Genomic DNA, 15,317 nt, shown 5'->3' on the forward strand with positions numbered 1-15,317 from the left:
CGTTTGGGTTTGTAGGTCAATTGGCATCTGTAAATTTCCCCTAGTGTGCAGGGAGTGGATGAGAAAGTGGGATAACATAGAACTAGTGTGAACGGGTGATCGATAGTTGGTGTAGACTCAGTGGGCCGAAGGGCCTGTTTTCATGCTGAATCTTTCAATCAATATAGCAATAGAAGAAGCAATGTAATAATAAATGGCAAGATTTTCATCAAAAATGGGTGAATATATTCTTGCTTCATAAAAAAGCAACTGGTGATGTATCGGGACATGACTCAGGATCAGGCATTTTCAGTTAGAAATAGGATTTCCATTAACTACAATCCAATGTTTTTAAAAATGAGATTTCCTAGCAACCAATATTAATTATCAAAGCAAGATGCCGGTGAATAGTTGGACTTAATGTGGAAATGGCAACACTGTAGAATAGTAACAATGGGTAACATCAACTGTCCTATAGAATCTGTAAAAGTGAGTTGGACATTCACTTATCCCCAGGGGAGTGATTGAGATTCGAGACCTGCTCATACTTCATGGCAAAACCCATCTTGGTAATTAAAACTGGTCTCATTGGCAGAAGATTTGAGTGCTAATGCAATAGGATAAGGTCCGGAGACGAAAAGCATTACGAATTAAGGGAATTAGATGGGGAATATTGCTGGCGAAGGACAACCTGTCCTCAGGGGACTGAACATCATCTATATATGATATAACTATTTGTTGATCACATTGGGTGAAAAGGTAATTCCATTGGATGGTGTGGCAATATTCATGCAAGAATCAAATGCATCTGGGTGATCAAATGCATCAATTGGTTGATAATTTTCAACTTTTGTATCTAATATCAAATAGTTGGCAGGGTTGTATTGAATTATAAAACCAGGGACTGTAGATGCAGGTTTATTCAAAAGGACAAAGTTCTGGAGTGACTCGGCAGGTCAGGGTAGCATCTCAGTAGAACATGTATGGGTGACGCATTGGGTTGGGAAAGTGAAGAAGAGTTGCGACCTGAGACGTTGCCTATCCAAGTTCTCCAGAGATGCTGCCTGACCTGCTATGTTACTCCAGCACTCTGTGTCCTTTTATATTGAATTATCACCAATGAACATGCGAGAATATTAAAGGTAGACAAAAAAAACGCTGGTGAAACTCGGCGGGTGAGGCAGCATCTATGGAGAGAAGGAATTGGCGACGTTTCGGGTCGAGATTTTTCCAGCATCTGCAGTTCTTTCTTATGCAAGAATGTTAATATCCTTCAATGGGAGCGATGCTTCTGGGGGACCCTAATATATCTTTGCTGGGATGAGATTTGATGAAAATTGATTTTCTGATATCTTAAACTGCAATGTGTTCCTTCTGCCTGCAGCTTTGTGAAGACCTCTTTGAAAAAATAAACGACAACAGCAAATCTGACATGTCCTACTCAGTGGAGGTAAGAGCCAATATCAAAAGCATATCTAATGGAACAGTTGTTGGCTTCCCACTTCTGAGAACCCTAAAGACAATTTCAAGGAGATTTTAAGGTGTTTAAGTCATGGCATCACTCAGTCTATCAACTCCAGCTGACCTTTTATATAGACAGAACCAAAATGTTAGCTTTAGGCTTCAGTTAAATTGTTCGGGTAATATATTAAATCAGACTAGACAATGGTTTATCCTCTTTGAAGTTTAATAGATTTACAACTGATGTGGTCTTATAATTCAAGTGATATTTTGTCACATGTTAAACATTTCCTCTCTGACCTCTTTGTTTGCGGATGTGGAACTGCCACCACTTTTCTTGCATGTCTGTGTTTTTTTTTGTTGGCTGAACTGATTGTGTACGAGTACATTGATAGTGTGGAGTTACACAATTATGTTTCAACACATCAGTGGTCTTCCACATAAAGCCAGCTCATTAATTGATTGGACATGGCGATAAGGTCATAAGTACTGACACCAGCATAGCCAGTCACATCAAAACATCACGTTTTGCTCCGATCTAAAGCCGAGTTCAGAAGAAGATGAAATCACATCAGCTGCCAGTCATAAATAATGATTTTTTTTCAGGGCTGAGCTGGCTCTACAAAACTAGTCTGAAGTTCATGTTATTCCACTCCTGGGAGATGGTGGGTTATTTTTTTTAATAAAACGATGTTTATGGTCTTCATAAAGTAAATTCATTTCACTGCACCTTATGGTCCACGTGACAAATACATTTGAACTTGACCTTGAACAATGTCATCTAGAAATCTGTGGTGTATCAACTGCTGATCCTGCAAATCCCTAAACCAAGATTGAGAAATCTCAGAACCCGCCAACACTCCAGTCCCCAAGAAAAGTCAATGTGATCTGTCCCAACGTCTACCCAGTAGCTCTAACTTTGACCATTATGAAGTGCTTTGAAGAATTGGTAGTGGACCACTTCTGTACCAGTCTTTCGGCCAAACCAGACCCCTTGTAATAGCATGAAGGGAAATTAGATCTGCAGAGGACGTCGTATCCCTTGCATAATGTTCACCCCTGGGTCACCGTGACAGTTAGAACACCGATGTTAGAATGTCATTCTAACATCGGTCCAGAACCAGGGGCCACAGTTTAAGAATAAGGAGTAAACCATTTAGAACGGAGACGAGGAAACACTTTTTCTCACAGAGAGTGGTGAGGCTGTGAAATTCTCTGCCTCAGAGGGCGGTGGAGGCAGGGTCTCTGGATGCTTTCATGAGAGAGCTAGAAAGGGCTCTTAAAAATACCGGAGTCGGGGGATATGGGGAGAAGGCAGGAACGGGGTACTGATTGTGGATGATCAGCCATGATCACATTGAATTGCGGTGCTGGCTTGAAGGGCCGAATGGCTTACTCCTGCACCTATTGTCTATTGACTTTATTTCAGTCTTCAATACCTTGATATGGAATAAACCCATCTCTCAAATTCTCAACTGTGGCCTCGGGGTATCCATGTGGAACTGGCTTCTGGAATTCCTGGCCAGCAGATCTCAGTGGACAGAATTGGTCATGACATTTCCTCCACCTTGACCCCCAACATTGGTGCTCCGCAGGGTTGTGTGCTCGGTCCCAGGCTTTGCTCTCTGTACAACTGTGTGGCCAAGTACAGTGACAACTCGATCTTTAGGTTTGTTGATGGCACTATTGTTGACTAATTCCACTATGATGAGAGGGCACACAAGAAAGAGACCTTGTGTCATGGTCTTAGGTCAAGAAAACAGCTATTAAGAATTGGTTGCTGACCAGAGGACGAGAGGGGGTGAACACAACACTTTTCTCATTAACGAAGCTGATATAGAGATGGTCGACAGCTTTAAGTTGCCGGTGATATGGATGCCGAGGAACTTAAAGCTCAAGATGCAATGACCACAAAAGTGCATCAGCTTATTTATTTTCTGGGGCATCTGAGAAAGTTAAGGTATGTCCATGATTTGTAGTATTCTGTCTATCCCATCACTTCCATTCTGTTATATTGGTAATGGTTGAATGGAACTTGGCTTTGAACACGTTTGTCTTTTTTTTAAATCAAAGGCAGGCTCTATTATGGGGTTTCAAAGAACCAGAAGTTAAAAAATGTACAATTGTAAATGTTTTTCTATCTCCTCCACACCCCAATCAAATTGTAAAGGAAAATTCAGCTGGCAAATTAATGTTTGGCGTCTACAATTCCTGTAAGAGGAAAAGAATAGAATGCTCTCAAAAGTCAGAGGCTGTAGATTAATTGTACATAATTTATGATATCCAATGAAGATTTAGTGGACTGTAAAGAGCAGCACTTTTAAGACAGTTAAGTGCTAACATGCATATACATGAGATTGCAATCTTTTAATTTCCAACATTAGCTGATGCAATAAGGCAACCCAAAGACCAGTTCATCTTCTCTGAAACATAATTCTGTCAATTTCCTGCTACCATTAATTGCGTCTGATATTAATTGATGACTTATGCAGGATGAATACATAAAATGGTTGAAGTTACTGCTCTCCTACTCCCTCCCCTTGGACAAGTGTAGAAACTGTTTCTTTTGTTAGTGTTTAGGCCTTTGTAAAAAAAAATCTTCCATGCTTTGTTTGCTGAACTGGAGACGTATTCAAATCCCATCAGAGTTGCTGGGAACTCAAATGCTGTTGATGATGGTAAATAAATCTGAAATAAAGAGCTTGCATCAAGAATGGTGACTGTGAAACTTCCTGAATGTGGTTATATCCCCAACTGATTTGTTAACATCCTTTGGGGAAGGAAGTACTATGTCCTTGATTTGGACAATGTGGTAAATTCTTAACTGCCTTCTAAAATGTCCTAACCAGCCACCTGTGGTACCACTGGTCACAATTCAAGACTACCACCATCTCAGGGCATTTGGCAATCAACCTTGCCAGTGGCACCCAGGTGAAGAAACAACCTTAGTCCGTACCTAATTCTTGATGTACCGATCATTTTTGTTCTTCATTCCAATCCAGTATTTGTTTTACTTGCAGGTGAGTTACATGGAGATTTATTGTGAGAGGGTTCGGGATCTGTTGAATCCCAAGACCAAAGGAAACCTGCGGGTTCGAGAGCATCCATTGTTGGGTCCTTACGTTGAAGACCTTTCCAAACTGGCTGTTACGTCGTACACGGATATTGCGGATCTCATGGATGCCGGGAACAAAGCCAGGTAAGGCCACAAGTGCCCGAGTCAGATTAGTCCTATTGTTATTCAGAAATGCAGCGTGGAAATAGGCCTTTTAGCTCACTGAGTCCGCACCGACCAACGAGTTCTATGCTGCACGCTAGGGCCAATTTACAGAAGCTAATTGACCTACAAACCTGTACATCTTTGGGAGAAAACCAGAGCACCTGGAGAAAACACACAAGGTCACATGGAGAACATAGCACCCATAGTCGGGATCGAACCCAGGTCTCTGGTGCTGCAAGGCAGCAACTGTGCCACTGTGCTACCCCAAATATTGTTTTGTAAAGACTGTGTTTTTCCCCCTTAAATATTTCCTCAAAGGTAAAGGTAATAAGTGAGGAGCTTTGGTTTTGTAAATGATTTTGTACGTCCATGCACCTTTCATTTATTGTCAGCAGCCATGCATCAAAGGTTTGGATTCTTAAATATTAGTTGAAACTTTTAACAAAATATGTCACACTGAGAACGGTTGTAGCGTTTTCTTCTTTAGTCCTTTGGCAACTTGTTCCAACCTCCTTAAGGAAATGCCACTGGTGTGGTGAATTAGAAGGGCCACCGATTGGAGTGGTAAACAGAAATCCAGCCAACAGAGTGAGATGTGGTTTTAGGAAAACATGAAGTGCTGGAGTACCTCAGCAGCCCAGGCAGCGTCTGTGGAGGAAATGGATAGACGATGTTTCGGGTCAGTTTTTAGTTTATCTCGTTTAGAGATACAGCATGAAAACAGGCCCTTCCATCACCGAGTCCACATCGACCATCACCCGTTCACATTAGTTCCATGTTATCCCACTTTCTCATCCACACCCTGCTTGTGATGGTGGTCAAACCCCGGTGGTTTCACTGTGGGGTCTGTGATTATCTCTCCGTGTTGGCATCTTTCCAGGCTCTGCACCTCTCAGTCTTGGAGTCAAAGTCTTCCAGGGATTGCAAGAAGAAGATCAGAGATTAAACCAACAGTTGAATTCTGTTTATTAAGTTCTTACAAGATATAATTCCTTTCCTTTGAGTATGGACCTTATGGGGAAGTGTTGAGATATTAGTTTAGCCATGTATTTTAACAGTATTTTAACAGCTGTAACATTAATCCCATTTTATTATTCCAGAACTGTAGCAGCAACAAACATGAACGAGACCAGCAGCAGATCCCACGCTGTCTTCACCATAGTTTTTACACAGAAGAGGCACGATGTGGAAACTGACCTTTGTACAGAAAAGGTACAACTTGGAGAAGAGAACCCTCGTTTAATTTTCATACTCGGTCTTTTGCTGATTTTCTATTTACTTATGTCCTTTGTCCTTTCCAGTTCCCTTTGTTTCCTTATTCTTACCCATGAGCTCAACACGAGTACACTAGTATTTCCCACGTAGAGACATGCTCTTTCCGTTTTCTGTGGAAGTGTTCTCTTTCTGTACCATATAACTCTACAACCCTAGCGTCAAAGTCCTGTGAAAAATGAAATCAGCCTTTGGTCCTATCCAAAGCATCGTAGAAACATTGAAGAATAGGTGCAGGAGTAGGCCATTCGGCCCTTTGAGCCAGCACTGCCATTCAATATGATCATGAATCATGTGCTGGCTCGAACCTCGTTAGTCTTTTCAAAGTGCACAGGAGGCTGTGATTCAGGAGAGTGAGTGAGGGGCGATCTTATTGAGGTGGAGATGATCATAAGAGGAATTGATATGGTGAGTGCACACTCTTTTACGCAGAGTACGGGGATCATGAACCAAAGGGCATGGGATTAAGGTGAGAGGGGAAAGATGAAAGATTTAATAGGAACCTGAGGGGCTTATTTTTCGCAGAGACTGGTGGGTATATGGAACCAGAGGAGGTAGTTGAGGCTGGTGCCATAACAACATTTAAAAGGTATTTGGTCAGGAACATGGATAGGATAGGTTTAGAGGGATATGAGGTAAATGCGGGCAGTGGGAGTGGCGTAGATGGGGCATCTTGATCGATATGGGTCGAACGGACTGTTTCTGTGTTCTATGACTCTGACTAAGTGGTTCTGTGTTTACATCATTCTCTATATTTTTCAGAGATATCAGAGATATGCCATTTATTGTCACTATACATGTACAGTGAAACTGAAAGCTGCTCGTACTCAGTGCATACATACAATTTATCACAAAAAACAAGAAACAGAAAAAACAAAAAACAGAAGGGAGATGGGGGGGGGGGGGGGGAATAGGTGCACAAATTCTGCGGCGCTACATACATATATACATATATACAGATGGAAGTCCGTGTTGGGCGGTGTAGTCAGTGCATGTGTGAATTTGAATTTATAGTAGTTATAATTCTCGGAAAGCAACTATTCCTGAGTCTGTTTGTCCTGGATTTGATGCACCTATAGCGCCTTCCAGAGGGCAGCAGGTAGAACAGTCCAAACGCAGGATGGGAGCTGTCTTTGATGATCTTCTTTGCCCTGCTAAGGCAGCGGGAGGTGTAGATGTCCATCAGGGAGGGGAGAGGGCAGCCAATGATCCTCTGCGCTGTCCTGGTTACTCTCTGAAGCCTCTCCCTGTCTGCCATGGTGCAGCTGCCATACCATGCTGTAATGCAGTATGTCAGCAGGCTCTCGATGGACGAGCGGTAGAAGGTCAGCAGCAGGTTAGAGTCCAGGTTGTGCTTCCTGAGGACCCTCGGGAAGTGCAGCCGCTGCTGAGCCTTCTTGATGACCGCTGTCGTGTTGTCCGTCCAGGAGATGTCAGCAGCGATATGGATGTTGAGAAACCGGAAGGTGTTGACCCTCTCCACACACTCGCCGTTGATGTGTAGGGGGGCTAAGTCGGAGCTGTGCCTCCTGAAGTCGACAATGAGCTCTTTTGTTTTCCTGGTGTTCAGAGCCAGATTGTTTTCTGAGCACCAGGTTGTCAACTTCAGGACTTCCTCTCTGTAGGCTGCCTCGTCTCCCTTCGAAATAAGTCCGACCACAGTAGTGTCGTCAGCAAATTTGACGATGCGGTTGTTGTTGTGGGCCGGACTACAGTCGTAGGTGTAGAGACAGTATAAGAGGGGGCTTAGCACACAGCCCTGTGGGGAACCGGTACTCAACCTGCGAGTGGAGGAGAGGTGGGGGCCGAGTCTCACAGTCTGGGGCCGGTTGGTGAGGAAATCCTTTATCCAGGCATCCAATATTTATCCAATCCTTTATTCATCTCCTTAGTTAGCAGGTTGGTAGCTCTCTGTTCTGTCTCTCCTTATTTCTCAAGAAGTGGGGCCACTTTGGCTATCCTTCAATCAATAGGTACAAATCTAGATCCTACAGGACCAGGGGAGATGGCACCCACCATCTCCAAGCAACCTCTTTCAAAACTCATTGGATCTTTTAGTATTGATCAGCCTTTTGGTTTGTCAGCTTTAGTATGACTCTTCTCTTCTTCAGCTCCTCATTCCCACTGTCCCAGGATTCCTTTGTTTCTGCCAGGAATTATATTAATAAATAAAAATTGGGATAATTGTACAATTGTTCCATTGGTAACTAAATTGAAGAGTTAATCACAATCTAACCACGATGATGAGAACCATTCTCAGTTAAATGATTATTTCTAAGTGAGAATGCTGTCAATCTGCACTTTTGTATCTATAACCTGTAAAGAATTATTTCCTGAAGATAGACACAAACTACTGGAGTAACTCAGCGAGCAGGCAGCATCTCTGAAGAGAAGGAATGGGTGGCGTTTCGGATCGAGACCCTGAATCGTCACCCATTACTTCTCTCCAGAGATGCTACCTGTCCTGCTGAGTTACTCCAGCATTTTGTGTCTATCTTCAGTGTAAACCAGCATCTGCAGTTCCTTCCTCCACATACTAAAAATTATATTCTCTTCATCTTTCAATGATTTTTATTTCCTCTTCTTTCCCCTCTCCTCCAACCGATTGGAAGGACAGTTCCTCATCATAGTTCTTCACATTGTTAGACGTGATTTTGTTTTGTGTGGACGAGGCTAGATTTTAGTTCAACATGAAAGACTGATGTTTGTGATGCACCTTTAATGACCTGAAGCAGTTGAATTAGTTTAATGATCAGTTCGACTCGGATAAGAAGCATGCAATCTGCTGTTGGTGCGGCTTACGTTGTAGCCCCTAGGGACAGCATTTTCTTCAGGCTGCCACCACTGACAGGACGCGCTCGGGCACCATGGGGTTCCCTCCCCTCTCACCTGCTTCCGCCATTTCCTTCGGTTTTGTATGCTTGGCCGCTGTTGCCTCCTCCACCTCCGTCAATCCATCCACACAGCCTCTTCCACCCTCCCTCCAACGCTGCCTCCATCTCCCCCAGAGTTGCCGACATGCCCCACCTTGGAAGGGGAGCCTCGCACGTCTGCTAAATTCCACGCCCCACAATCTGACGGTGACCAGTGATGTTGACCGAGGATCCGAACGCTGGAGAGAACCATTTATTCTCACCTTCTTTTAGTTGTAGTTTTAGAGATACAGAGCAGAAACAGGCCCTTCGGCCCACCAGATCCACGCCGACCGGCGATCCCCACAAATTAACACTATCAATGTTGACATTTTCCAAGCCAGTTTACCCACAAACCTGTACGTCTTTGGGGTGCGGGAGGAAACCGAAGATCTCAGAGAAAACTCACGCAGGTCACGGGGAGAACGTACAAACTCCGTGCAGACAGCACCTGTAGTTGGGATCGAACCTGGATCTCCGACACTGCAGGCGCTGTAAGGCAGCAACTACCGCTGTGTTGCCTGATCTCTAGTAAGCAAACGTACATTCAACCCACGGCCAACTTCCATTTCCTCCTCATTCTGCCTCTACCTTGGGAAGTTTAGAACCAGCTGATGGTTTGGTTAAGTTTAAAAGCTGATTTGACTCCTGTTCCAATTCCATCCACGTTTAGGTCAGCAAAATTAGCCTGGTTGATCTGGCTGGCAGCGAGAGAGCAGACTCCACCGGGGCTAAAGGAACAAGATTAAAGGTAAAGCAAGACAGCAGATTCTTCCTTTAATTCTGCTAATTGAATACAATGAATGTTTAATGACATCCTCGTCAATATACTAGTAATGACCCTGGCATGTTTTTGCTGGCTCTTTGCTTTTGTTGGAGTTTTAATGGAAAGACCTTTTAATGGGATCTGGCTGTGGAATATTTAATTATTGTTGAGAGCTTATCTGTAAGCTACCCACCGTGAAGTAAACTTTGATACGTCAAAACACCTGGATCGTTACCGTAGGATTTGTGCAGAAGTTTGATTTTTTTTTTGTTGTTGCCCAAATTGGACATTGATCTAAGAGTGGGACTGATGTCTTTCAGGAAGGAGCAAATATCAACAAATCACTCACAACATTGGGAAAAGTCATCTCTGCCCTTGCCGAAGTGGTGAGTTTGCAATGTTGCAATACTTGAAGAGAATTTAAAGTGTAGAAAAGTTGCTGATTATATATATTTTTGTCTTTTTAAACTGTGCTGCCATTACAGGATAATGCTCCCAGTAAGGTAATGTTCAGACCATCATTGTATTTAGTGATCATCTAATCTTTGTCTGTTTGTATGTGGCTCGTATATAGAAAATATAGTTTTAAAAACATATTGTTGTGTGCAAGCTTTCTTTCATTTGGTTTACTTTACATACCTGTTTCAAAAACACCAATTAAACAATCATAATCATACTTTATTAGCCAAGTATGTTTAGCAACATACGAGGAATTTGTTACGTATTTAATCGTAATAATAATTGTCTTCAGTTTGTTTCTAAGTAGTGTGAACATCTTTTACCTTGGTTTACTTCTCCTTTTAAACGACTAAATCACGATTTACATGGTACTAATTTACCTACTTTGCATTCTAACTTTTAATAATTTTATGGAAAAAAAATGAAAATGAACAAATGTGGAATAAATATTATAGTGCAATTATAAATATTTAGATTTATCTTGGGTAAAATATCATAGTCTATTATTTATATTTAAACCACAAAGACTAAAGACGTTTGACCCCTTTAAATAGAACTAATTTATTTTATTAATTTATTCTTTGTCAATAGACAATAGGTGCAGGAGTAGGCCATTCGGCCCTTCAAGCCAGCACCGCCATTCAATGTGATCATGGCTGATCATCCCCAATCAGTACCCCGTTCTTGCCTTCTCCCCATATCCCCTGACTCCGCTATTTATGAGCCCTATCTAGCTCACTCTTGAAAGCATCCAGAGAACCTGCCTCCACCGCCCTCTGAGGCAGAGAATTCCACAGACACTGTCCTGTGTCATTTTATCTTCATGCAATAATTTCAATGGAAAGTAGAAAGGATACTTAACATGTGAGGATGTTGACGTTAGAGGTCGTGTTTGTCAGTATCTTTCTCTGTTCTAGGAAACAGTTGACGCAGTAATTCAGATGAACAACAAACTGATTTCATTAAATAGATGTTTTAGAAGGAACTGCAGATGCTGGAAAATCAAAGGTAGACAAAAGTGCTGGAGAAACTCAGTGGGTGAGGCAGCATCTATGGAGCGAAGGAAATAGGCAACGCTTCGGGGCCCAAAACGTTGCCTATTTCCTTCGCTCCATAGATGCTGCCTCACCCGCTGAGTTTCTCCAGCGCTTTTGTCTACCTTCATTAAATAGCAGTATGTCAGGAAAGCCTTTTTTTTTTTTTTTTTTTTCACCATGATCTCTCTCCATCGAGGTAGATAGCTACCGGAATATTCTATATTAGGAAATGTTGCAACAACATTTAATAATGGGTTGCAATCCTAGCCTATCCCACCATTTTAATAACTTCTAACATTAAAAAAACACTAGGATGTCACAGTAGTGCAGCTGGGAGAGCTCTTACCTCACAAAGCCAGTGACTCTGGTTCGATCCTGACTATGAGTGCTGTCTGTGTGGAGTTTGCACGTTCTCCCTGTGACTACATGGGTTTCCTCCGGGTGCTTCGGTTTCCTCCCACTTCTTGCTATAGAGGGAGTACAGAGAAGGTTCAACAGACTGATTCCTGGGATGTCACGACTTTCATATGAAGAAAGACTGGATAGACTCGGCTTGTACTCGCTAGATTTTAGAAGATTGAGGGGGGATCCTATAGAAACTTACAAAATTCTTAAGGGGTTGGACAGGCTAGATGCAGGAAGATTGTTCCCGATGTTGGGGAAGTCCAGAACAAGGGGTCACAGTTTAAGGATAAGGGGGAAATCCTTTAGGACCGAGATGAGAAAAATATTTTTCACACAGAGAGCGGTGAATCTCTGGAATTCTCTGCCACAGAAGGTAGTTGAGGCCAGTTCATTGGCTATATTTAAGAGGGCGTTAGATGTGGCCCTTGTGGCAAAGGGTATCAGGGGGTATGGAGAGAAGGCAGGTACAGGATACTGAGTTGGATGATCAGCCATGATCATATTGAATGGCGGTGCAGGCTCAAAGGGCCGAATAGCCTACTCCTGCACCTATTTTCTATGTTTCTATCGCAAAGACGTGCGGGTTTGTAGGTTAAATGGCTTCTTAAAATTGCCCCAAGTGTGTACGGAGTTGGTGTAAAAGTGGGATAACATAACGGTTGATTGATGATCAGCCTGGACTCGGTGGGCCGAAGGGCCTATTTCCATGCTGTATCTTTCAATCGATACAATGGTTGAAAGTGAATAGGGAATCTTTGGACTGCAGGAAAATTGAGAATATCTGGTCAATTGGACAGAGAAATGGAAAATGAATTTAGCCTTATGAGCTGTGTGCAATGCATTATCAAAAGGTATAGGACAAGAATAAATAGCAGGATTTTAATCTTGGAGCATGATGATCAAATCCTGGTGTACATGGTGTACAAATCCTCAATGGCACTCAATAAATTGGCCAAGAGGCATACCTTGCTTTCGGCATACCCATACCAAAGATATAGAATATAAGACGGAAAGATAGTGATGAAACTATACAGCACTGGTTTGATCACAGCCCGTGTACTGTGTAGTTAACACACTGCAGTAAAGCGTAGGGTCAGATGGGAGAAGGAGCAATGGAGATTTGGGGATGTTATGCAGACTGGGGAAGTGGAGCTACGGAGCTATGATGAGAGTTATGAAGAGAAATGGGTCTGTTTTCCTTGTTAAAGAGGGGGCTGTGGTGAGACTGAATGGAGGGGTGTAAAATCATGAGAGAAGCAGGTGAATAATCTGTTTCTCCTGGCAGAGGAATCAAATTCTGGGGGCACGGATGTGAAGTAATTGGAGGATGGATTAGAAGGGAATTGATGAAGAGTTTTTTTTAAACACTCGAAAGTTAGAAAGGATGGTAAATATAAAAGAACTCTCCACATTTAAACAAGACATGAATGTGTGCTTGAAGAAGTGCGATTGGAAGAGCTAGTGGTGGAAAATGGATATGGGCTAGATAGTTATATTATAGTAAAACTTGTGTGATTCTGAGTGGACCAAATTTCTCAATGATTTTAGTTAGAAATGGGCGAAGAAATCGATGGAAGTTAGAGACACTGTTCAAAGCGGTGTGAATTATATCTTCATGGTAGATATTTGTAGATGCCAAATTTAATTTCTGTAAATTTAAATATTGATTGAAGCGATAGACTGGTTATTAATTTGATAAATAAATATCTTCATAGGCCTGTGGCACGATTTGAGGTGTGAAGTCGTGCAGAGCAAGTGTGTGCCTTTCCATATTGGAGTCCTGACATAATATAAGTGGCCAGCATAGACTGCACACTCGGCAAAGGGAATGTTATTGGAATTAGCTTATCCCAGCTGATTATAGAATACCGTTAAGCTGAAGCCAGGAAGGAGTTGTCTTTTGACCCTTCATGGTTAAAGCAAATATGACGTGTAGCTCTAAATTTAAATTTAGTGTAAGTGTGTGAACATAGTTATGTAAATAGAAGAATGAAATGCCAGCAGCTTTGTATTATAGATGTATTTCATTGGTTTGGGAATATTTGTAAATATTAAAATCACGAGCCAGAACAATGTTAGAGCAGTTATTCCATTAACTATCACTATTGTGTTGTAGGAATTTAGAATTGGGATGATTCAAGTATCAAGCTCTCTTTTTCTTCTCTCTCCTCCCTCCTCCCTCCCCCCTCATGTTCATAAGCTGTAGGAGCAGAATTAGACCATTGGACCCATCAAGTCTACTCTGCCATTCAATCAATCAGTCTACTTCTCATCTCCTTTCTATTTCCTCACTGTGTTTACAACGAAAATATATGAAATTCCAGAATATAACTGCAAAAATGACCAGTCGTTGATGAAATGGTTACAGAACTTGGCACACACCATATTTTTAGCTTGCTTGGTTTCCCAACTTATTTCCTGTATGTTCATCAGCACCTGCTTATTTTTGCATCTTCATCGGGTGTTCTGCAATCCTTATTTTGGGGATTTGAAACTTTTTGCAATTCTCCCTGTCTTATTGGCCTTCAAAAATCTAATTACGGTCCTTATCCTGATCACAGTTTTGCTCCTCCATCTCTGCGTTCTCTCTAACCTTCTGCTCACTTTCCATTTTTTATATATAGTATACTACACTTTTTTTCCTACTTGTGGATGTATTTAAATGTCATCAGGGCTGCAGAAATAGTTATCGTGTCACCATAAATAGATGGCTCTAATTACTGTTGAGTAAGGTCTCTAAATTGCTGCTACAAGTTCCACGTAAATAACGTTGCAATTTAGCATTCAGTCATTGCAAAATATCGGCCATTTTAGCACCACCCCATTTAGCTTTGCATTGTTAGGCCAGCCAAATGTTGTGTTTACACTCATAATCTTTTGTAATATGAACAAAGTGCTGGAGTAACTCGGTGGGTCAGTCAGCATCCCAGGGGAACATGGGTCGGTGTTGTTTTACATCGAGACCCTTAAGGTTGAAGAAGTGTCCCGATCCAAAACGTTGTCTATCCATTCTCCATAGATGCTGACTGAACCGCCGAGTTTCTCCAGCATTTTGGTTTTTGCTCAGTTCCTTGTCTCCTTTCCATAGTCATACAGTATAGAAACAGGTCCTGCAGCTCAACTTGCCCAAACTGACCACGATGCCCCATCTACACTAGTCCCACCTGCCACGTTTGGCCCATATCCCTCTAAACTTTTCCTATCGATGTACCTGTTCATGTATGTTTATAAACCACATCTCTTCAGCAGCCTCCTGCTGTGGCCACATGGCCTCTCATTTTCAACAGCGCTGTCTGTTTATAAAGCTGCCCTTTTAACTTCAAACTGCTTGCAATTAGAACAGGTTTTGTTTTGTTTTTTTGTTTCATTTGAATTAAAACCTGCTGTTTCCGTAGAATTCCAAAACACCTGAATAATTCTTACACTACACAGTTTTGGACCACTTATACAAGAAAGGCAATATGGGCAGTGAGTTATAGCGAGATGTTTGATAGGCTGGGATTTTTTTTCTTTGGAGCTTAGGAGGCTGAGGGGTGACCCTATTGAGGTGTACAAAACCACGAGGAACATGGGTAAAGTGAAAGCTCACAGTCTGTATTCCAGGGTAAACAATTCTAAAACTAAAGGGCCCAGGCTTAAGATGAGAAAGGATAGATTTAAGAGAGATCTTAGTGGCAACATTTTTCCAACTGAGGGTAATTCATATCTGGAATGGGTTGCCATGGGAAGTTATGGAAGTGAATACAATTGGGTCCTTTATAAGACATTTGAACAGATGGATGGACAGGAAGAAGTTGGGACCAAAT

At 42.1% G+C, this 15,317-nt stretch overlaps 1 protein-coding gene across 15 annotated transcripts in view; it reads left to right on the plus strand.

Moving 5' to 3' along the window:
• kif1b (kinesin family member 1B) overlaps positions 1-15,317 on the plus strand; it is a 240,949-nt gene that overhangs the window by 81,636 nt on the left and 143,996 nt on the right. For 11 of the 15 annotated variants that reach the window (XM_055659646.1, XM_055659650.1, XM_055659647.1 and 8 more), the window contains exons 5-10: positions 1,364-1,429; positions 4,461-4,639; positions 5,761-5,872; positions 9,518-9,595; positions 9,931-9,996; positions 10,096-10,113. In XM_055659646.1, coding sequence (XP_055515621.1) covers positions 1,364-1,429; positions 4,461-4,639; positions 5,761-5,872; positions 9,518-9,595; positions 9,931-9,996; positions 10,096-10,113 — 519 coding nt within the window. The remainder of the gene's footprint in view (positions 1-1,363; positions 1,430-4,460; positions 4,640-5,760; positions 5,873-9,517; positions 9,596-9,930; positions 9,997-10,095; positions 10,114-15,317) is intronic. The other 4 variants (XM_055659654.1, XM_055659658.1, XM_055659661.1 and 1 more) reach the window with 1 other exon arrangement.

Source organism: Leucoraja erinacea, chromosome 30 (genome assembly GCF_028641065.1).
Source record: "Leucoraja erinacea ecotype New England chromosome 30, Leri_hhj_1, whole genome shotgun sequence".
NCBI lineage: Eukaryota > Metazoa > Chordata > Chondrichthyes > Rajiformes > Rajidae > Leucoraja > Leucoraja erinaceus.